Genomic DNA, 21283 nt, shown 5'->3' on the forward strand with positions numbered 1-21283 from the left:
TTAGAAGAATAAAGTTGCAGTAATGTGAATAAAGTTGTAATATGAAAATAAGGTCAGAATGTTAAGAGAATAGTCAAAATAATACAAAAATAGAGTAATGAATATAAAATATTTTTTGAAAATAGTCATATTACAGAATTAAGTCAGAATATTATGACAATACGTTGTAATATTCTGGCTTTATTCTTTATTTTGGCCTAATGCTCCGTTGTACAAAGCTGTAAGAAATTAAAGGAAAGAATCATTTTTATACATGTTTTATTTGTATTTTTTACAGTTTGGGTCTTTTTCTGGGGATGATGTTACAACATAAATGATAAACAGTGAGGGTAACAGAAGAAAGAACATCCAGTAAAAAAAAGGACAAAGAAATGTTGGTGATATTCTCCCCTCTGCGACGCGATGGAGACACCTGCTCAGGTGAGGATGTCGTGAGCCTGCTGCTCCACCAGAACCGTCATGTCCTTAACGTCGCCGCACCACGAGTCCAAACGGTCCTTCATGCCTTTAATCTGAAGCAGAAACCGGCGGTTTATGGGTTATTTTATGTTTAAATCAGGAGGAGGTTTGAGGTTCTGAAATCGAGCTCCAACCTGCTGCAGGTCCAGAACTCTGGGCTGCACCCAGGTCATCTGGACCTTCTGGTCCACCTCGTCGATGTTCCCTTTGATCAGGCCCACAGACAGCGCCTTCATCACCAGCAGCTCCACCTGCAGGAGCAACAGAAACGTCAGCCACCCAGCAGGTCAGCGGTAGCTAAGCTGCAGGAACCCAGCTAGCTAACCTCGTTGACGGGGATCTTTGCGCTCTGAGCGATTTCTGTGAAGGTGAGCTGCCGGTGATTCGCAGGACGAGTGAACGTCATCTGGAAAAACAAAAACACCCATTATGACGAAATATCCCAGCAAAACCGTTCACATGCCCACACCAGAACCTAAATGGGAACAAAAAAATGAGCAGAAGCTAATGCTAACCCCGAAACACAAAAAATTAGCAAATGCAAACACTAAACATAAACAATTAGTGAAAGCTAAACAAAAAAAAAAAAAAAAATAGCAAAGTCATGAAATGGGTAACAGTTTATGGCAGCCACTGGTTTAAAAGGCTCAAAAACGGCGGCCATCTTGAAAAATGGCCATCATCCTGAAATTCAAGTGAACTGCATCTGACCTGAGGGGTTAGGATGCTAATTTGTATACTTTATAGACACACTTTAAAGACCTTTACAGTCATAGTCTGATCTGATCAAACAGGAAGTGAAAAAAACCAACCCACCTCCATCACACAGAGCAGCTGGATCTTCTGCATCAGTTTAGGTTCATGAGCTGCAAGGTCGGGCTGTGGGCGGTAAGAGAGAAATATATTGATGCAAAATTGATCAGCTATAAGTAAAGAAAAATCTATTGGCTGCTTTTCAGGTTTAAAAGACATAAATTACACTTTATTTCTCTTGGAAATGAAGAATTGAGTCACTAAGGGAGTTTTTTTGTCTATATGTCCAGAATGTGCTTTGATTTACATTTTTAAATTAAGGGAAACATACTTTGATGCAAATTTGGAGGTTTCAGTGTGGAATCAGTGTAATCGTTAACATAAAGTCATAGTTTTTAAATAAAGAGCGTTTGGCTGGCGCTCCACCTGCTGCCCCCATGCAGACTTGAAGCCCTGGAACTTCTCCACGTTCCCGGCATTGAAGGCGTATAACGTGTCAATGAGCCACTGCTTGTCTGTGTTCCTCAGGGACTCCAGCACCGGATGCATCAGCTGTAGAGCAAACAGCAAGACAGTCAGAGTCCCGCCTGTGGAGCCGAACAATATCATCGGTTTTCAGAGGAGACCCCACCAGCTCTCCGAAGTTGTAAACTCCCTCGCCCAGGAGTCCGGCCAGGCCCAGGGTGAACGCTCTCTCCTGCTTCTCTGTTTCTGTGGACGGGAAGTGAGTCAGAGACGGTTTTCTCAGCTTCAGCTGCTGTTGCCATGGTTACCGTTTTTCACCTGGAAGGTCTTTGATGTCCACGCAGCCCAGGTAGCGCAGCGCGTCCTTGTAGTAGGCGGCGTGGTTCCCGATGATGCGGTAATACTTGCTGGAGAGGTCGTAGAACCGTCCGTGGACCGACGTGACGCCGGGTAAGTTATTCAGCATTTCCTCCACCTCCTCGATGATTTTCTGGAGGCGGAGAACGAAGAGATGGAAGGATCAGCAAACACAGACCATCTTCCTCATCCCTTCCATTCACTTCTCAGTTAGTTTTTATTCATTATTGGTCTTTAATTTTATTCATTTTTTTTCCTTTTATTTTGTTTCATTTTATATTTTCCTTTCACCTTTCTTTTTCCTATTAGGTTTTTACCTTTTACTTTTATCCTTTTATTCATTTTTCCATTTCTTCCCCTTCATTCTCTCATTTTTTCCATTTTCTATTTGTCTTAGTTTTGTTTTTTCCTTTAATTTGCTGTTTATGTCTTTTTATTCATTTTTTCCTTTTATCTCTTTCTGTTTTTATTATTTTCTCACAATTTTTTCTCTCATTTAATTTTTTCTTTTATTTATTTTTTGCAGTTTTTTCTTGTATCCATTTACACACATTTTTCCTTTGATATATATTTTTTATGTTTTTTTTCCTCTTAGCCATTTTTATATTTTTCTTAAAAAAACAACGGTCTCATTTTATTCATTTTCAACATTTTTTCTTTTTCATCTTAATTGACTCCCCCCAACTTTTCCCGTTTAATATTTTTCTTCTTTCCTTTTGTTTATCATTTTCTGTTTTTTTTCTCTATTTTACATTTTCTCATCTTTCACTCATTTGTTAGCGATTTTCTCTTGCTGTTTTATAGATTAATTTTGCATTTCTCATGTTTTTTTCCCCTCCTCCCACCCTCTGTCTCTCTCTCTCTTATTTTTTACTCTTGTTCTTATTTTTCCCCATCACATTTCATTTGTTCAATTTTAGGATGACTGATCTGTTGAACTGATGGGTTAAAAATGGCTGACACTGATGCTACTGCTAACATATTGTGTTTTTCTAGTTTTAGCAAAGGTTTAAGTTTCTGTTTTATTGTGACGTTTCTGACTGAACTGATCTCTTGATGAGCTGTGACCCATTTTAACCTGATCTACATTAACGAATCAGTTCAGTTTTCAGAATCGCGCCTCGGAGCGTTTTAAATCTGGCTCACCTTGGTGGCAGGAAGGTCGCTGATCTCCAGCTTCAGGCTGCCGATGGACGTCTTGCAGAGAATCACAGCTTCTTCGCTGCTTTTCACCTGGATCGTACGAACACACGGCTGGAGCGATCAATAACACTGACTGGTAAAATTAACAGGAAAAAAATAATCAGAGGTTTAACTGACCTTCTCTTTGGTCTTCTCCAGAAAAGTGATGGCATCTTTAGGATCTGGAAACCAGAAGAAAACATCTCAATGAACGCAAAAAGAAGTGAGAATAAAACATTTGAAGAAAATCCGTCCTCTGGTTCTCACCTGGCATCTGCCTGGCGACATAAAGGATGATTTCTACCAGAGACAGGGGGTTGATTCTGTGTTCGAAGTCACTGATGAAGTTTTCATACAGCTACAACAAAAATAATTTAGATTAAAACCTCAGTTTGTGGTTCCTGCAGTAGTTTGAGGAACAGACTCTGTATGCCTCAGTGAGAGTCGGGATTTACCTGTATGAGGCCGTCTCCCGTTTTGAAGAAAGGATCTTTGACAAAGTCTGTCAGCTTCAACGTCAACTGATGCCACAATCTGCAAAAAGTAAAAACAAAATCACCAATAAAACCCAGAGAAATGCACAAACCTGTTGCAGATCAGTGGCAGAGACTGTAAATATGACTGTAACTCTATTTAATGCTTTTAAATACCAAAACTTTCTACCCTCAAATCTCAACTTCACTTTACAAATTTGCAATTACAATCATATGAAACTGTTTACATTTACATTAAGGGTTTGCATAGAAAAAGGTTATAATCATCTCTATATCAAGAATTCATATATATATATATATATATATAAATCATTTTAAAAATGTAATTATGCAAATAAAAACTTAAAGCATGAATTATATTTTTTAAAAGAAAAAAAATAAGTAAAAAAAACCCCAGTATGTTTAAAAATGATGTTAAAAATATTACAATAATAAAAAGGAGGGTCTTAGTAAATTGATTATAATCATTGATATATAAAAAATATATAGATATAAAAAACGGAAAAAGAATTCTAAATATTTTTTTTTTAAAAAAGGAAGTAAAAATTTAATAATCATGAAATAAATTAAAAAGAAAATTTTGGCAGTTAAAAAAATAATCAGTCTGCTTTAACCCAGAAGTAAACTCACTGTTTAATACTGCAATAATTTAAACGAGTGTGCACAAATGCAGTGAATGTCCTTTCAAATGACCAAACGGGGTTTGAATGCATAAAATGCTGCATCCAAACACGTCTTTGCAATTTCTGGTCAATAAATAGTGGCTGCTATGGATCACAACACAGCATCACAATAATACATTTTGGACGATAAATTATGTAATAAATTAATGTGATAAAAAAAATAATTATGCTCTCCAGGATCAATAACTTTGAATTTCCAAAGAACGTTTAAAACTCAGACTGGAAGACATTTTAAATAAATAAATGACCTAAAACATAAAAATGAACTATGAAGTCTCTAAACAAAATTGTCTGTCAGCAAGTAGTACATATTTCACATACTGAACTTAAATAAAACCTACTCATTATGATGTAGTCCGATTACGTGTTTACATAAACCATTAGAATAAGCTTTTAGTATTGTTTTTAGTTAGCTATCGTTAGCTCAATGACTCAGCGTGCCGTTTAGAATCAATGGGGAAGCTAACGGAAGCTAAGCTAAGAGCTAACTTTTTACCTTTTGTTGTAGAAATCCTCCAAAGCGTGCCACTCCGCCGCCATCTCTGGCGTGGAGCTGCTGCTCTGTTGTTGTTTGAGGTACCCGCTGACATCTTTCATGGTAGAAACAAAATAAAGACTTTTTTCAGGCAGAAAGCTGGTGAGTGTTGTTAAACTATCCGCTAACGTTATGTAGATTGCTGTGCTCACAGTCTGCGTCTGCGCAGCTGCAAGTCGCAAAGGTGTGTGGGAAATAAGATTTAGGGTCCTATCAGCCGTTCGTTCATCAAAAATAAGTGTATAACCTAGCTGGTTCAACGTTATTACGATCTACAGAAACATGATAAGTAACCACATGTTTGCTTTATGTGTGTTAAACCACGGATAAATCTAAACCTGACACAAGACACCACTGACGTACCCAAACAAACTTAATTGGGTCTTGTTGAACCTGCTAATTCCGAGTTACCATGAACGTAGCATTCAAGAAAGGACAGCAGCAAATATTTTAGCAGGAAAACTGACAACTTCCCTCACGTTGACGTGATTTTAAGAGTTGTTAGGTGGTGTCGGTCTTCATAAACCAACAGAACCGGATCCGAACCGATCCTGCGGGATGGCTGGCTTGTCTTTAACTGTCAGACTGTGTTGTTTGGACCGCAGGTTGAGTTCAGTAGCAGCCAGGACGATCCGTACAAAAGGTTAGTGGACTGACAGCTAAACTCTTCCACCCACCAGAACTGGTAATAATAATAATAATAATAATAATAATAATAATAATAATGCATGACATTGCGCTGTTTTTCTTTGCAGGTCCCAGTAGGTTGAGTCCAATTGAAAGTTCAGTATCTTTGTTCAGGTACTTCTCCTGCTGAGGTGACATATGTTTTTATAAATAAACCAGGATTTGAGTAAAATACTCAAAAATTGTACTCAAGTAATAGTAGAACTACTTCAACATATTTTTACTGAAGTTAAAGTCAAATTAAATTACTCAAGAGTAAAAAGATACTGAGAAACTGGTAAAATCATTAATCATTTAATATTTAAGAATCCCTTCATCAGACTTACCGTTATATAAAGATATTTGGAAATCTTGGTATTTTAAAGGCCAAAATAATAATTCATTTTACAAAATAACATCAGATAAAAGAAACATTTTCCATCTTTTTTTTAATATATATATATAAAACTTATGAAAATTTTCCAAAAACTGCAGGTGTGTTTCAATATTTGGTGAATTTTTGATTCAGACAAGATTGTTGTTCATTCAGTGAAGTTACTCACAGTCATAGAGTATCCAGAAATTTTACTCAAGTGAGAGTAAAGCAATAAAGTTCCTCAAGTTAAAGTATAATTTGCAGCGTAGTTATAAAAAACTCATAAAAGTACATTTTATGAGTTTTAAATTAAGTTACTACCCAACTTTGAATTTAAGATGAACAGTATTATATACCTGAGCTACATGTTTCCTTCTGTTTCCTGGGCTGGAAAACAGTTTAAATCAGTTACAAAAACTTTTTTTCAGCTGAAGGTATTAATGATTTGACTTAAACGTGACATTCAGATGTAATAAGAATGAAATAACTCTGCTTGGTCTTTGTTTCTTGTTTTTCAGTGAAGTTTTTGCTGATACAAATGTTCAGTTCTTCTCAGACAGGAGTCGTTTCTCCAGAGGATAATAATAAGAGGACTGTTTGGTGGTGGAGGTGAATCCGTTCAGCCACAGACTCTGCAGGATGTCGCCGAAAACATCCGAGAGCGGCGCTGCAAAAGGGTGGTGGTGATGGCCGGAGCCGGGATCAGCACTCCGAGCGGCATCCCAGATTTCAGGTGCAAATACCCGCCTCTGATTAGTAGACAGGAGCTAATCCTGAAATAAAATTCCAATTTTAATCTCAGCTTCTTTGCCAGCTGTTGAATGTGGGAAGTAAAAGACAAAGAATCATCAATTAAAAATCCTAAATATTCATACAGTGACACTTTTTCAATTTTCAGATCTTCAGTTGTAGCAATGACTGGAAAATCCTTTCTTTCAAATCTCCAATTAGAAAACAGCATCATCTTTGATTTATTTGTACTTAAAGGAGCATTCACATCAGCCCTGTTTAGTCTGCTTTAATCCAATTCCAGTTTGTTTGCCTAGAATGTTTGAAATCGGACCAAAAAAGTGAACTCTGGTCCGCCTACAAACCTCAGTCTGGGTTCGGTTGAAGTGAACTCTGGTGTGGTTTGAGTGCATATGTGAACGCCAACCGGACCAGATACTGCTACAGAAGCAGGGTGTGGATTACAGTGCAAGGCATTCTGGGTAAATACAACCAAAACAAACATGCTAGTCTAGCACTAGCAGAAGAAATGACAAAAGAGAAATCCTCCAACTGCTAAAATCTGACGCCTCCATTTTTGTTTACATTTGGTGAAGAACAAAGTTGCTCTCAGTGTCTCCAGAGGTTTTTGTGTCGTTTCCTTCAGTGGTTTTTGGTGCAGTGCCCCCACAGGCGAGGAAGGGAACAGGTTTTCCAATTAGTTTGGTTCGTTTGACTCAGTCCAGCATGAAAGTGAACCACAGCAGCTGAAAATGTAGCAAATGTTGCAAATTTGGTTCCCAATCAAACCGAATGTACTGGACTATCAGGTGGTAAGACACCCTAAAACAAGCTTAAGTTGATAAAGATTTGACTGTAAATGAATAAAAGCAACCAGCACCCCTTGCGACCTCAATAGGGATGTGCGTGTAAGATAATGCCTGAATGGATGGATGCTTAAAAGCACTGTTAGTGAGAGACCAGAACAATAGAAAACATCAGCATAAACACAAAATTTTGCATGAGTCACATTTAAATTAAGACTATTTACATATATAATAAACAAAAATGTCCCATGTTTGTTTTCTGGACCTGCAGGTCTCCAGGCAGCGGCCTGTATGACAACCTGCAGCAGTACGACCTGCCGTACGCTGAGGCCATCTTCGAGATCGGATTCTTCCATCGAAACCCAAATCCCTTCTTCGCCCTGGCCAAAGAGCTGTACCCGGGTAACTACCAGCCCAACCTGACGCACTACTTTGTCCGTCTGCTTCACCAGAAGGGCCAGCTGCTGCGGATGTACACGCAGAACATCGACGGGCTGGAGAGACGTAGGTATTTCCAAACCTCCCTGCAGTCCGGATGGGTGTTGTTGTGTTTTAATGTTTGCTCTCCGCTGTGTGTGGATCAAGTTGCAGGAGTTCCTCCGGAGATGCTGGTGGAGGCGCACGGCACGTTTGCAACGGCCACCTGCACCTCCTGCCTGCGGAAATATGATGGCGAGGAGCTCAGAGTGAGCTATAAAGTCTTCACTTCACTTTATGAATTTAATTGATTTGACTTAGATGAAAGTGAATATTATTGGAAATACACCACATTTAGCAAAATCCAAATTTTGCCGAGTTGGAATGAAATTAGCAAAATGCTAAAAACCTGCTAATACATACTTCTCATGTGACGCTACACTTCTGGGAACCTTGTAGCTGGCAGCCATCTTGGTAGGTATGAACCAGCCTGTCATGTTTTCAGCCAGAGGTGATGAGCGGGGCCGTCCCTCGGTGTCCCACCTGTAAGGGCGTGGTGAAGCCTGACATCGTGTTTTTTGGGGAGGAACTTCCTCTGAGTTTCTTCAAGTACCTGACGGATTTCCCGCTGGCCGACCTGCTGATCGTCATGGGAACGTCGCTGGAGGTAAGCGTCATAGCAACCAAACATGCTGACACTTTGTTTTCTTCGGTCCACATCTTTTAAGAGACATTTGTGAAGTGGTGGTTTGTAAAATGAATTAGCCTGACAGTAATGATCCAGTTTCATGGTTTCTTGCTCATATTTAGTGACCCTTCCCTCTGTAGAAACTCTTAGGGTGCGTTCACACTGCAGCCTGAAGTGACTCAATTCCGATTTTTTTGACGTAATGCGACCTGTATCCGATCTTTTCATGGCAGTGTGAACAGCACAGGTCGGATTCTTTTTCGAATCTGACCCATATCCGATACGTATCCAATTCAAATGCGACCTAACGTCCAGGTCGCCTTCATCCAAACTGAACGTCACTGTTTCTCAACAAATCTCACTATCCTGCGTCCTGATACGCGCAAGTGGGAAGAAAAACAACAACCATGACGGACTATATGAGGATTAAGTTGTTAATTTGCTGCTCTGGCCGGATAACAACTTCAAATATGTAAGCTAAGCTCCTCCGTTAGCCTCCATGTTTACTTCCGCAAACACTGAGCACTTCTTCTTTTTATGGCAGTTGGCAGAACACTGAGAACGCTGACGCTATGGCGCCCTCTACTGCGCATGCGGGACACTTTCAGGTCATTTGCCCGTTCACACTGCAGAACGCATACAGGTCGCATTTACTGGCAGTGTGAACGGCCCCGGCAAAAAAATCGGAATTGCCAAAAAATCGGAATTGAGTCACTTCAGGCTGCAGTGTGAACGCACCCTTAGAGATCAATAATATTTAAGTCCTAATGAACATTTACACTGGAACTGTAAGACATTTAAAATATCCAAAATAAATCAACAAAACAACAGAAACAACAAATAAAATGAATTAGGAAGTCTCTGCAAACAAAATTGTCCTTAAAAAAAAAAGGGTTAATTGAGACCAAAGCGTTGAACTGAAGACTTTAGTCATCCAGTTTTTGGTTGAAAGAGAGGAAAGAGAAAAACAATAAATCATGAAAATGGATTGAGCTTGGTTTAATTTATCATGCTGTACATTGTTTTAGCACATTAAAAGATAATGATAAAAACTTAATTCTGAAGGTGTGGTGGGTTTTATTTTAAGCCGTTTCAAAAATCTCCCGCGCCGTTACCTAGCAACCGAAGCTTGTCTGCAGGACGTTTGGGCGGCCGGTTTTAGCGCTGAAGAGCCCCGTTTTCTGTCCTGCAGGTGGAGCCGTTTGCCAGCCTGGCCGGAGCCGTGCGCAGCTCCGTGCCCCGCCTCCTCATCAACCGGGACCTGGTGGGGCCTTTCGCGTGGGGGCGGCGGCCTCATGACGTCACGCAGCTGGGTGACGTGGTCACCGGCGTGAAGGAACTGGTCGACGCTCTGGGCTGGACTCAGGAGCTGGACGCTCTAATGGCGGCCGGAAGTCAGGAAGTTTGATGATTTTTATGGGTTTTTAGATTTGTTAATATTTGTTGATTCTTCTTCTGACTTTTGCTCTGATTTTCAGAGCAGAAGAAACTGAGCGGAACTCGGTTCGTTTGCTCTCAGTTTTATGAGAAATCAAAGTCTGTGACGTACGACGGTGTATGAGAACCATTGTGGATAATAATAATAAGAGGAGTAAATTTCCCCCAAAAAACTAAACATTTTCAGGTTAATTTTAGAAATTTTCTAGAAAACACAGGGAAACTTCTGAAGTCAAAATTTCTGAAGTCAAAATTTTTGCTTGAAAAAAATCAGAAATTTTTAGATTAATCTTACACATCTTTGAGGAAAAAAAGGGAAAATTCCAGAGTTTTAAGTCACAAATTTACTCAAAAAGAAAAAACTGATTTTTTTAGAGTAATTTTAGAAGTTTTCTAGAAAAAAAACATAGAAATTTCTGAGTTTAAAAGCTGAACATTTTTGATTTTCGATAATTTTCTAAGTTTGAAAAGTTGAACATTTTCCACTTATGAAATTTCTGAGTTTTTGGCTGAAATTAACTCATTTTTTCTGTCTGCAGTAGCAATAGTATGCTGTTGTGGTAACAGCTGCTGTGTTTCTATTTTACTCTCATCACTGTTTTATTTAATAACACCTGATCAAATAAAGTTTTAAGTCTTGAATATGTGCAGATTTTTAACTCATTTTAACTTTTAGTTACATCTGAAATTTGTATTTCTATTTGATGTTTCTTTCTCCTGGTTTCTTTAAAAAAGCAACTTTCAGCTCCTGTAACTGAATATTTGTTTGTGATTAGAAAATTGAAATCAAAATGTTCCGGCTCCTTCATCACAGAGAACGTTTGTATTTTTAAACATTTTGTTATTTATTAAGTCAGATGCTTACATTTTTAACCTACTATTGGTTATTGTTTTGCAATATACGATGGTATTCAATTTAAACTTCATTGGCTAAATCTGCCAATATCGCTGAATAAAAATGTGACGCTATTAAAATTAATTATTTTATCAATATTTTTAATGTATCTATTTATTTATAATTTTCTTCTGCTTATGTTTCTAAATTTAATTCTGTATTTTCCTTTTTTTATTAATTTAATTTTGGCCTTCAGAAATTTTATTTGCAGTTTTATTCAAACATATTTCCATTTGGAATACCAAGAGTATCGAAGTAAATACTTAGTTTTAGATTTTATATGGTCATTTCTTTATTAAATAAGTGCATCCATAATTCTTTAACTGTCAATAAAAAGTATTTAATTGTATATTAAAATTTAAATGATTTCAATATTTGCACCATGACACGATTAATCTTTAAAGTAAAAGATAAATGTAGCATCTATCTACCTGGCCTTTGAAGAAGCAAATAAGTAGCAACACGTCTCAGAAATTGGTGCACATATATTAAAAAAAAGACATTCTGAAGAAATTCGACTAATTTATCAGTTTTTTGTTTTTATAATCGAATAAAACTCATTAAAAATTATTAAATCAGAACTTTATTGTGAATGAATTTCCCTTTAAATGGAAATCAAACAGGAAAGTTTAGAGCGGCCAGCAGAGGGAGCCAGAGTGCAGCTGAAATGGCCAACATGGAGCCATGTTGTCCGGAACACAGCGGAGCGTAAACCAGGGGTCCCCAAAGTGGGTCCTGGAGGGCCGCCATCCTGCCTGTAACAACAGTAACAACCTTTTCAGCACGACAATGTTCTTCTTAGGCCTCTGATGAGCCATCATTTGATCCAGGTGTGTTAAAGAACTAAAACATGCAGGATGCCAGCCCTCCAGGACCCACTTTGGGGACCCCTGCGGTAAAAGGTAAAACAATAAATGACCAGATTTCTGAAAATAAAACCTGTTCTGATATTTACTAGAATAACCGCAGATCTGGATTGTCAAGTCAGAAAAATATGAATTGTTCCCAGCGATGCGTCGATGTGGTGATGTTTTCTCCCAGCACTGAAAATATCTTTTATCAGAATTTACAGAGTATTATATGATGGCACATTTAAGACCATTGCAAATAGAAAAAAAGAGCACATTTCTGCCAAAAAAAAACTCAGAAAAATGTCTAATCTCAGAAAATTTCAAAGTAGAAAATTTTCTACTTCAAATTTTCTGTTTTTTTCTTGCAGATTTTTGACTTTTGAAACTTATATTTCCAAGTTTTCCTGGATACTCTGCCCACTGTGAGTAACCAAAAACTAGACACTCACCTGCAGGTTTTGTTAAAGTTTCATAGGCTTACAAATGTACTTTGTCTCTACTTTTTGTGATTTTTAGATATTAAATGATTGGTAAGTTATCAATTATGCAGCAGTTGAGTAGCCTTTTTATACAAGCTTGACTAATACAATAAATATGTTTAAATCCTAAAAATACAATGAAACATCAGCAAAACAGTTAAAAATGTTCTTAGATTTATTTCTGTTCCTCTGTTTATCCTTTTCAGTTGTTTTCCACATTATGGATCCTAAAGGTTTTACATGCAGCTGCAGGCGACTCAGAGGGAATGTTTAGGAGTTTTCCAACAGCTGCAATCACATTTCCTGATGCATTAATGATCTGAAGTGTGGAAGCCGATCAATCAAACGGACCACCCATGTACTAATTTATTTCTGTTTAAAGTTCAAATAAACCAGCATTAACACAATTGCGAAAGCTCTGATTTACATTTCATTTCGTTGCCACGGTGACGGGTCCATTACCAGAAATCCTGCAGAGAAACAAAAGACCTCTCACCTTTTTTAAACCTTCATTGTGAAGGAATACCATGCAGTAATGCAGCTGTTGCACATCTTGATTTAAACTAAACTGGTGGGAAAGAAATGCTGAAATGTAGAAGAGAAGCTCACGCTTCCTCAGGCTTCATTTTATTTAAACAAAGAGGTAAAATTTAAACAGTTTTACACCAAATTTATTGGCATTTAATGCTTAAACCTACAATGGAGTGTTAGGGCTACACCAAGAAAAGAAACCTAAGATTGTGACAATAAAGTTAGGTGGACCGGAGTTAAGTTTTTGGTTTGATTAATCATTCACACCTCACCAAATGAACCAAACTTTCTACACAAACACACTGCTGTTCGGTTAAAACAAACAGGGATGGTGTGAACACAACTTCCTCCTAAAAATATCTCCTTAAAACCCAACAAATGGATTGTGCTTCAAATTTTTAAATAATTTTTGATGTGAGTTCAAACCACAGCTTTTCTAATTTCCTTTAACCACGAGCTGGACTGCAGCAATAACACCACCATCTATGCAAACACAAAGTGGATATTTATCTCCAGTGTTTCTCTATTTTATTAAAACTTCTGGTGTTTTTTCCTGCAGACAACATGGATTTACTGTTAATTTGGCTTTAGGTGCCAACAGGGGGCGTTGCACCTTCATTCCTTGCTAAAGGATTTAAATGAGTAGAAGAAGTGACTGTGACGTTTCTAGTAAATTTGTTGTCATCTGTAAGAAAATGCTAATAATAAATAATAATAAAATAAAACTGAGAGTTGGGAGGTAATTAATACTCTGGGACTGGGATAAACCGCAGAGATCTGAATTGATCTTTTTATTTGAACCTGAACAGGTTTTCTGATGTCTGCTCAGACTCTGAGCTCTGTCAGGTTTTTATAGGTTGCTGTGTTGAAGATCATTACAGATCAGATGGACTTCAGCGCCTCCTACTGATTCTTAAATCAAATCCTCACACTGATCGCCCGTTACCTGATTTCCTGTCCCGTCTGGAGCAAAATGCATTTCAAGGAGCTGCTTTGAAAATAACAGGTAATGTAGTTTAAGTGAAATCTTTTCTGTCTGTGTTGATGTTCTTCATGGAGGAAAAACTTTAAAGCATTTTGGTTATTATTCATTATCTGTCTCACTTTTCACATGGTTTGTTTTGATTGAGATCAGCTGATTATCATTAATAGTTTTACAATATTTTATGTTTTAATTTTGGTTTTGTTTGTATGCTTTGGTTACTGAGGGGTTTGTGTTTAAAGTGTTTCAATGTTATAACTGATGCAGTTGCATCTATTTACCAGACACAGAGTGCCATTTCATAGCACAATCAAGTAACTACGTGACCTTCAGTTATTTAAGTTATTTAAAGGCAACCAAAATTAAAATTTTGCACACTTTTATACTTCCATTTTGGGTCTCAACTGCTTCTGAAAAAACACACCCAAGCACATTTTGGCAATAATTTATTGTTTTCTTTGGTGTTTGGAAAATTAGCTGTTTCAAAAACTTCCTGCTTTTGAAACTGCTGAAATCAGCAGGCTGCACTGCTTGTTACCTAGCAACCCAAGCAGAACTCTGCCTGTTACCTAGCAACCCAAGCAGAACTCTGCCTGTTACCTAGCAACCCAAGCAAAACTACAGCACGTTTTAATCAGCTAGCTTTACTGCTAGCCACTAGCCACTGTACAATGGCTGCTGGCTCTCATAATGTTATGACTTTACTTTCATATAACATTTGGTCTTATATCTATTTTTGGAACATTACGACTTTTTTCTCATACTATCACAACTAACCTCCCAATATGACTTTTTGTTGTGTAACTTTGGTCTTGTAACATTATATTACTCTCATAATATTATGAGTTTTTAAATGTGTTACTACAAATTTATTCTAATAATATTTTAGACTTTTTGTCATCTGACTTTATTCTTGTAATTTATTTTTCTTTCTTTGCCTGGCACTCTTCGTCTGTCTTAGATAACTTCTAACGTTGTAACAAAAATAATTTATGTGCTTACTTTTTATTAATTTTATTTTTTGGCAGGCCTTTCTGAGCTTCCATAGGATTTTTCTGCTTTGTTTTGTTACACAGCAGCAGAATCCAACTGTGAAGTAGATTCTGGATAATAAAACATTTTCTCTGCCTTAAGGTCTAAAACAAATTCTGAAGGAATAGATAGATCTGCTTTTGAGAAATAAGGTTTTCCAAATGAGGACATTTCACAATTCACAATGACTCAGGTGCAGAACTATTTAAATAAACAGGAATAGATTGCAAAGGAAAGTCTAGTTGTGTCTTGTAGGGACGAACTCCTCTGTTTCTGCCTCATCCCGCTGACTAAGCAAACATAAAGACATTCAGAGCTGAAAAGGTGTCCAGCGTCGCCATTTATCGCCTCTCCAGCTCCGCCATTTATATCCTGCTCACATCTGCTCACAGGAAGTCATTCGTCCACTGAGCAAATTTAGCATCATGTAATGATGCATGAAACAGCAGAAACAGCAGACAGCTCTCTGCTCACCAATCAGTCACCATCTGAAGTATTCGACTGCGACAGATGGAGGTTAGATGAGAGTCAGCAGACTGAGAGGTTATTCTTCATGTATCCAACAGCAAATGCTCTTTGGATGTGAGGATAATCACCAGTTTGAGCCTCAGTTGCAGCTGTGGGAGCCGTTGGCAGTGGTTGGGTTAAGGCGTTATATCAGGAAGTCAAATTCCTTTTAAGTCATATTTGACATATGTAGCATTTTTATAACAATGCTACATATGCATTGTTACTTGATTGTGATATAAAGTTTCACTATGTGACTGGAAAACACACAACTTTAAAAGCTGTTTGTTTCAGATGAAGAGATTAAAAACTGAACGCTGCCTCACCTTGATTAGTTCTGGTTCTGGTAACAATGATGTTTGTTTTTCCAGATAAACAACTCTGGAACAAGTTGAGTTCACAGATGTTGGTGTTTTGTTGAGAGCCAACACCTGTTTCTCCCTCATCAAAGTCTGGAACGCTGCTTCCTCTCTGACGTCTTCTCTAACCTTCCTGCTGCAGAGCTGCAGATTGGAGCAGAAGACATTTCTGCTTAATATTTAATAACACCCAGTGTGTGTCCTCTGGTGTCCAATTTACACGTCTCAGCTGGGTTTCTATTCAGAACTCGTCTCATTTAATGTAGCATCTATCAAAAAGCATCGCTGTTGGTGAACCAGAACTGCTCTCAGTTTCTTCATAAGCTTTAAGTATTTTACAGTTTTCTCTCACAGAAATAAAAATCTGCTCTCGTGTGTTGTCAAAACCTTGCTACACCTAAAATAATACCAAAGTATGAAAAAAACTACTGCTATAACTAATAAAAACTAAACTGAAACTAAATATTTAGCTAGTAATAACTAATAAAAACTAGCAAATGCACTCTAAAATTCATTAAAACTAACTGAGTAGACAAACAAAAGAACATTAAACTATGATGAATAACCCAAAACTATAATAACCCAATTATAACACAATAATCACAGAATCGGTTTGATTTCAGACCAAAATTGGAACATTTACATTTCCCGCTGCTGTGATTCGGTTTCACGCAAAACTTAGCATCCTAGCACTTTAGCATTAGTTTTTGCTAAACACCATGTTGGTGTAGCACTTTAGTACAACAGGCTACTGGAGCCATGCAAACAAAAATAAAAACAAAGTTTATGGTTAGTGATTTAGAATTAGCAGAACTAAAGTTTATGGTTAGTGATTTAGTGTTAGCAGAACTAAAGTTTATGGTTAGTGCCTTAGTGTTAGCAGAACTAAAGTTCCTAATTAATGCATTAGCATTATCACAGCTAGCTTTTTAGCTAGCAGTGCCCACCAAAGGTTTTGCTATTGGATAATCTTTCCAGACCTGTTGTGTTCTTCAGTCTCCTTATAAATCTTCTTATCCAGGACTGTAGCTAGCAGATCCAGCTATAGGCGGATGGACAGCATCCTCCCACAAAAGGTCTGAACTGGTCAAATAAATCTTTATTTCAGACCAAACAAAGTCCATTAGTATTTTACATAAAATCCATAAAAACCTCAAATGAAATCAGAACTTTAACAAAAATGTTCTTTCTCTTCTTTCCAGTTCGGCTCGTGAACTGGAAACGTCCCAGTCTGATGTTGTGAACCCAAACCTCCTCTGGTGTTTCAGTCTGCGGAGGCAGCAATCCACTGTCAGCAGCAGCTGCGGAAACATTTCTTGAAGAACTTCTTGAACTCTGTGTTGAACATGGTGTAGATGATGGGATTGAGGGCACTGTTGACGTAGCCGAGCCAGGTGACGGTGCTCATCAGCGCGTCGGGGATGTTGCACGTCAGGCACAATGCTCGCATCGTGTGCACCACGAAGAACGGCGTCCAGCAGAACAGGAAGCAGCCTGCCGGGCGAAGAGGAGAACCGCAGGTTAAGAGAGCCGGATGGTGGGAATCTGGTCAGATTCAAAGAGTTAGGTCTGATTTTACAGATGAGAAGATTAAAATTATTAGGGCTAGGCACTGAAAATAAAAAAAATATATAAAGAAATGAGATAAAAAAGTATTATGATAAATACGTAACACTGCAACACTACTGTTTGACTTTATTCCCATAATTCTATGACCTTGATTCCAAATTATTATGACTTTAATCTTGCGTTATTTTAGCTTTATTCATGTAATTTTAACATTTTATTTTTGTATTATTTTGACCTTATTCTCGTACGACTTTATTCTTGTAATTACAACTTTATTTCTATTATTTTTTTTACTTTATTCTTGTTTTATTTTTAATGTATTCCTTTCTGAGTTCATTTCTGTAATTTTATAACTTTATTCTCTTATTACTAATAATTTATTGTATTATGTTCACTTTATTCTTGTATCAGTTTATTTTTGTAATTTCATTTTTTATTTTTTCTTTGAGTGGGCCAAAAGAGACAAATTTGAGGCCCATCAATTTGGCCAGATGCACCAGACTGGATTATCAACAGAACAATAATGATTAAGTCAACAAGAGAAACACTGAAATAACAAAAGAATCAAGGTGTTGCAGTGGCCTAGTCAAAGTCCAGATCTCAACGGAGCTGTGTAGAAACAAAGAGTAGATTACAGCTCGTCCTCAATGTTATGAGCAATCAAAAGTCAGACAGAAAACATCTGCTTTGTTTTCAGTAAAATTGATTTTGTCACTCATTATTCTGGAGAGTTTATTGTTGAACAACCCAATGAATTAAAATCTGCTTAGCTGAGCGGTTTGCACCCAATTATATTTGTTTTGAATGTAAAACAGAACATTTTATTTTGCTTCTCAGCATAATGAGGAATAAAACTCGTCTGCTGCTGAAACCAGCCGCTGACTGCATCTCAGGCTGTTTCCTCAGACTGAGTTCATCATCATGTGTTGTGTGATAATTGGATTGCAGGCTTTAAGCTGTGACAGCGCTGCATGAGGAGCTACGGTTGGTCAGGAGCGCCGCTTTTATTCCGGGACTCAGGATGACCTGCAGGAAGGTCGACCTCCTCGCCTAAGAGTCTGATCAGAGTCTGCAGGAAGATTCACAAACCAAGTGAGGTTGTTAAGTGTCATAAGTGGCCTGTATGCTAGTATTAGCTATAGCTAATGGCTAACAGCACTGAAGTTGGTGTCTGGTTCACATGTTTAGTTGGCACTAAATTAAAGGACTAAATTGCTTGTAAACATTCTGGACCTTTTTTGCTCACCTCAGGTTACCATGACTTCCACCTAACAGTCCGGTAGATTTGGTTTGGACCAAAGTTACATCATCTGCTCCACCTGCAGCTGCTGTGTTTCTCTTTCTCTCTGCTCTGAATCAAACCAACCAAACCCTTTGAGCAACCTGTTCCCCTCCTGGCCTGTGAGGGCGCTGCACCAAGAACCAGAAGAAAACATGAAAGCCTCTGAAGACACTGAGCAAAACTTCCTTCTTCACCAAATAGAAACAAAGATGCAGTGACATCAGATTTAGCACCTACAGGTGCACCTAGATTTTAGCACCTCTAGGTGCTAAAATCTAGGTGCTAGAATCTAAAATCTAAGTTCTCTTTTGTCTTATAAAAGAACACTAGCTATTTCTCCCGCTAGCACGAGCTTAGTGGATTGGTTTTGGTTGTTTTTACCCAGAATGCCCTGCGCGGTAGTCCACTTCCTGCTTTTGGAACGGTCTCCGATCCGCTTGGGGTTCACATATGCATTCAAACCGAACCAGAGTTCACTTCAATCGAATTGAAACCTAGATTTGTAGGTGGGTCAGAATTCAATAACGCATTCACACCTCAAACAAACCAAACTTTCTAGATGGACTCCAGTTGGATTAGAGCGGACTTAACAGGGCTGGTGTTAATGAACCTTAAGGGTATTTTCCCACCTGTGCTGTTCAGTCCACTTTAATCCAAATCCAGACCGTTTGGATTTGGATTTTGGACCCCCAGAAAGTCCAGTTCATTTGGGGAGGTGTGAATGCTCAATCGGACCAAAGAAGCGAATCTGTTTCTCCTACAAACCTCGGTGTTGGTTCAGTTAAAGTGAACTCTGGTATGGTTTATACCGATATGTGAACACCAAGCAGACCAGAGACGGCTCCAAAAACAGGAAATGGACTACAGTGCAGGGGATTCTGGGTAAATACAACCAAAACAAATGATAAGACCAGCACTAGGAAGAATAATGACTTGTGGTCTTTGACCAAAGATAAAAAGGAAATACTACAACCACTAAAATCTGACATCACTCCATTTTTATTTACATTTCATGAAGGAAGTTGTGCTCAGTGTCTTCTTCAGAGGTTTTTATGTCGTTTCCTTCAGTGGTTGTCGGTGCAGCGCCCTCACAGGCGAGGAGGAGAACAGGTTTTTCAAAGGATTTGGTTGGTGTGAAAGAGAACTGCAGCAGCTTAAAATGTAACTAGTGTTGCAACTTTGGTTCCCAGTGAAACCAAATCTAGTGGACCATCAGAGGTGAAAGCACCCTTAGCTTAAGAACAAACATTAATGGATTTAAAAATTAACCACAGATGACCAGAAAAACCGACAGAACCACCCCAAGTTGGGCGCCATAACGTTGGAAACCATAATGTTGGGCGCCATTTTGTTGGGAGTTGATCAGTGGCAAAAATATTATAACAAAACCACCAACCAGCACTGCAGACCGCACATTTCTGCTCTAAATTAGGCCAATTTATCAGAGTCTACCGGACTATCAGGTGAGAAAACACTCCAAGGGAAACAGAGTCATAATCTGGGTTTCGGGAGCCATTTCTAGTCTGCCATTTCTAGTCTATACTTAGTTGGAGTATACTAAAAATACTCCAACTGCCTCGTCCAAGAGGCCCAAAAGCACCCAGAATAATATTTAAAGCAGTTCTCATTAAATTCTGGTTTTCCATCAGTTTTTACTCACCTACTACAACCGGTAGGACCCTCATAGCTTTCCGTTCCCTGCTGTTGATCTTCGCCCTCTTCTTGACTTGCTGCTGGTTGAATCTCACTGTTGGCACTGAGTTTTCCCGGTACTGCCGTGGATAAGGAATCTCCTGCTGGATGTAGTCGCCTGAGTCGTCCATGCGAGTCTGAGCCAGATCTCTCTCTATGATCCTGGGCAGTGGCATGGGCAGCGCCCCGGGGATGGTGCCCATCATCGGGGGCAGGGCGCCGCCGACCGAGCTGCTCTGCTGCAGCTTCCGGCACGCCTCGATGCTGCTGCGCAGCTTGGCCTTCCGCGCCTCCTCCCACCGCTTCAGACCTCGAAAAACCCCAAAGTAGAGCAGCACCATGATGGGGCAGGGGATGAAGAAGGAGCAGACGGACGAGTACACCACGTAGTTGTTGTCCTCCAGTTTGCACTCTCTGGGGTCGCGGTTCGGCACGTTGTTGATGCCGAAGATGACGGGCGAGGCGACGGCCAAGGCCAGCAGCCAGGTGGCGGACAGCAGGATGAGCTGCCGGTAGTCCACGTGTTTACGGTTGTAATTCAGCGGTATGGACACTGCAATGAACCTGGAAAAGAAACATGAGCTACATCAACCAAAGTTTGGTTTTCTTTCAGGTTCTTGAAACAAAGGAAAACTTTAACAAAATTAGGACCGAAAGCTCTTTGACCCAAAGCCATTTTTGCTGGATTTCTATAGGATTGCTATAATGCTAAATATTTTCAAATCTATGGTATAAGTTAATGAAAAAAACACGGTGAGGTAAGTAACTGAAAGAGAGTTTCTTAATGAACCGAAGAGGTTATTTCTATACATTTGCAGCAGGAAGTGTCCTCGTAATGTAGCAGCTAGCTTAGCAGCAAATGTTGGACGTTGTTTACATTTATTTTGCTTCAGAGACACAAGAGGACTCCTACAGCCGCTAAAATCTGACGCCACTCCACTTTGTTTAAATTTCATGAAGGAAGATGCGCTCAATGTGTTCTTCGGAGGTTTTCATGTTGTTTCCTTCAGTGGTCTTTTGTGCAGCGCCCCCACAGGCGAGGAGGGGAACAGGTTTT

The 21283-nt window shown here is 38.8% G+C and overlaps 3 protein-coding genes across 7 annotated transcripts in view; 1 reads left to right on the top strand and 2 right to left on the bottom strand.

The window, feature by feature from the left end:
• Positions 1-241: 241 nt before the first annotated feature.
• psmd13 (proteasome 26S subunit, non-ATPase 13) lies at positions 242-5082 on the bottom strand. The gene is made up of 12 exons (XM_007576826.2): positions 4890-5082; positions 3672-3750; positions 3484-3574; positions 3355-3398; positions 3181-3267; positions 1996-2167; positions 1844-1923; positions 1639-1764; positions 1276-1338; positions 785-865; positions 594-710; positions 242-512 (listed from the first exon to the last, which is right to left on the bottom strand). Exons 1-12 carry the CDS (start codon positions 4988-4990, stop codon positions 417-419), a joined length of 1137 nt encoding a protein of 378 aa, XP_007576888.1. The 5' UTR covers positions 4991-5082; the 3' UTR covers positions 242-416.
• A 28-nt stretch (positions 5083-5110) lies between these two features.
• On the top strand, positions 5111-10221 carry sirt3 (sirtuin 3). Of its 4 annotated transcripts, none has more exons than XM_007576827.2 (7): positions 5111-5571; positions 5684-5729; positions 6527-6703; positions 7777-8009; positions 8091-8191; positions 8428-8589; positions 9803-10221. In XM_007576827.2, the coding sequence occupies exons 1-7, from the start codon at positions 5487-5489 to the stop codon at positions 10016-10018; spliced, it is 1020 nt and encodes a 339-aa protein (XP_007576889.1). In that variant the 5' UTR covers positions 5111-5486; the 3' UTR covers positions 10019-10221. The 4 variants fall into 4 exon arrangements, with proteins under 4 accessions (XP_007576889.1, XP_016518873.1, XP_007576890.1 ...); XM_016663387.1 differs by having other exon boundaries at positions 5481-5613; positions 5684-5746; XM_007576828.2 differs by having other exon boundaries at positions 5533-5571; positions 5684-5746.
• Positions 10222-16762: 6541 nt separating this feature from the next.
• Positions 16763-21283, bottom strand: part of drd4b (dopamine receptor D4b) — an 8118-nt gene continuing 3597 nt past the window's right edge. Inside the window, exons 3-4 of one of the 2 annotated variants that reach the window (XM_007576829.2) lie at positions 20195-20790; positions 16763-17177 (exon numbers count right to left, since the gene is read on the bottom strand). In XM_007576829.2, coding sequence (XP_007576891.1) covers positions 16975-17177; positions 20195-20790 — 799 coding nt within the window. In that variant the 3' untranslated portion in view covers positions 16763-16974. Of the gene's footprint in view, positions 17178-17688; positions 18322-20194; positions 20791-21283 lie in introns of those variants that run through there. The other variant, XM_016663386.1, reaches the window with a different exon arrangement.

This window comes from Poecilia formosa, unplaced genomic scaffold (assembly GCF_000485575.1).
Source record: "Poecilia formosa unplaced genomic scaffold, Poecilia_formosa-5.1.2 Scaffold417, whole genome shotgun sequence".
NCBI classification, from domain to species: domain Eukaryota; kingdom Metazoa; phylum Chordata; class Actinopteri; order Cyprinodontiformes; family Poeciliidae; genus Poecilia; species Poecilia formosa.

Coding starts and splice junctions, on each gene's coding strand:
- psmd13 (XM_007576826.2), bottom strand. CDS start 4,990: ATGAAAGATGTCAGCGGGTACCTCAAACAACAACAGAGCAGCAGCTCC. Junction 2,168..3,180: donor GCGACCTTCCTGCCACCAAG/GTGAGCCAGATT, acceptor CTCCGCCTCCAG/AAAATCATCGAGGAGGTGGA. Junction 1,339..1,638: donor AGTCTGCATGGGGGCAGCAG/GTGGAGCGCCAG, acceptor TACCGCCCACAG/CCCGACCTTGCAGCTCATGA.
- sirt3 (XM_007576827.2), top strand. CDS start 5,487: ATGGCTGGCTTGTCTTTAACTGTCAGACTGTGTTGTTTGGACCGCAGG. Junction 5,572..5,683: donor CAGGACGATCCGTACAAAAG/GTTAGTGGACTG, acceptor TTTTCTTTGCAG/GTCCCAGTAGGTTGAGTCCA. Junction 8,192..8,427: donor ATGATGGCGAGGAGCTCAGA/GTGAGCTATAAA, acceptor TCATGTTTTCAG/CCAGAGGTGATGAGCGGGGC.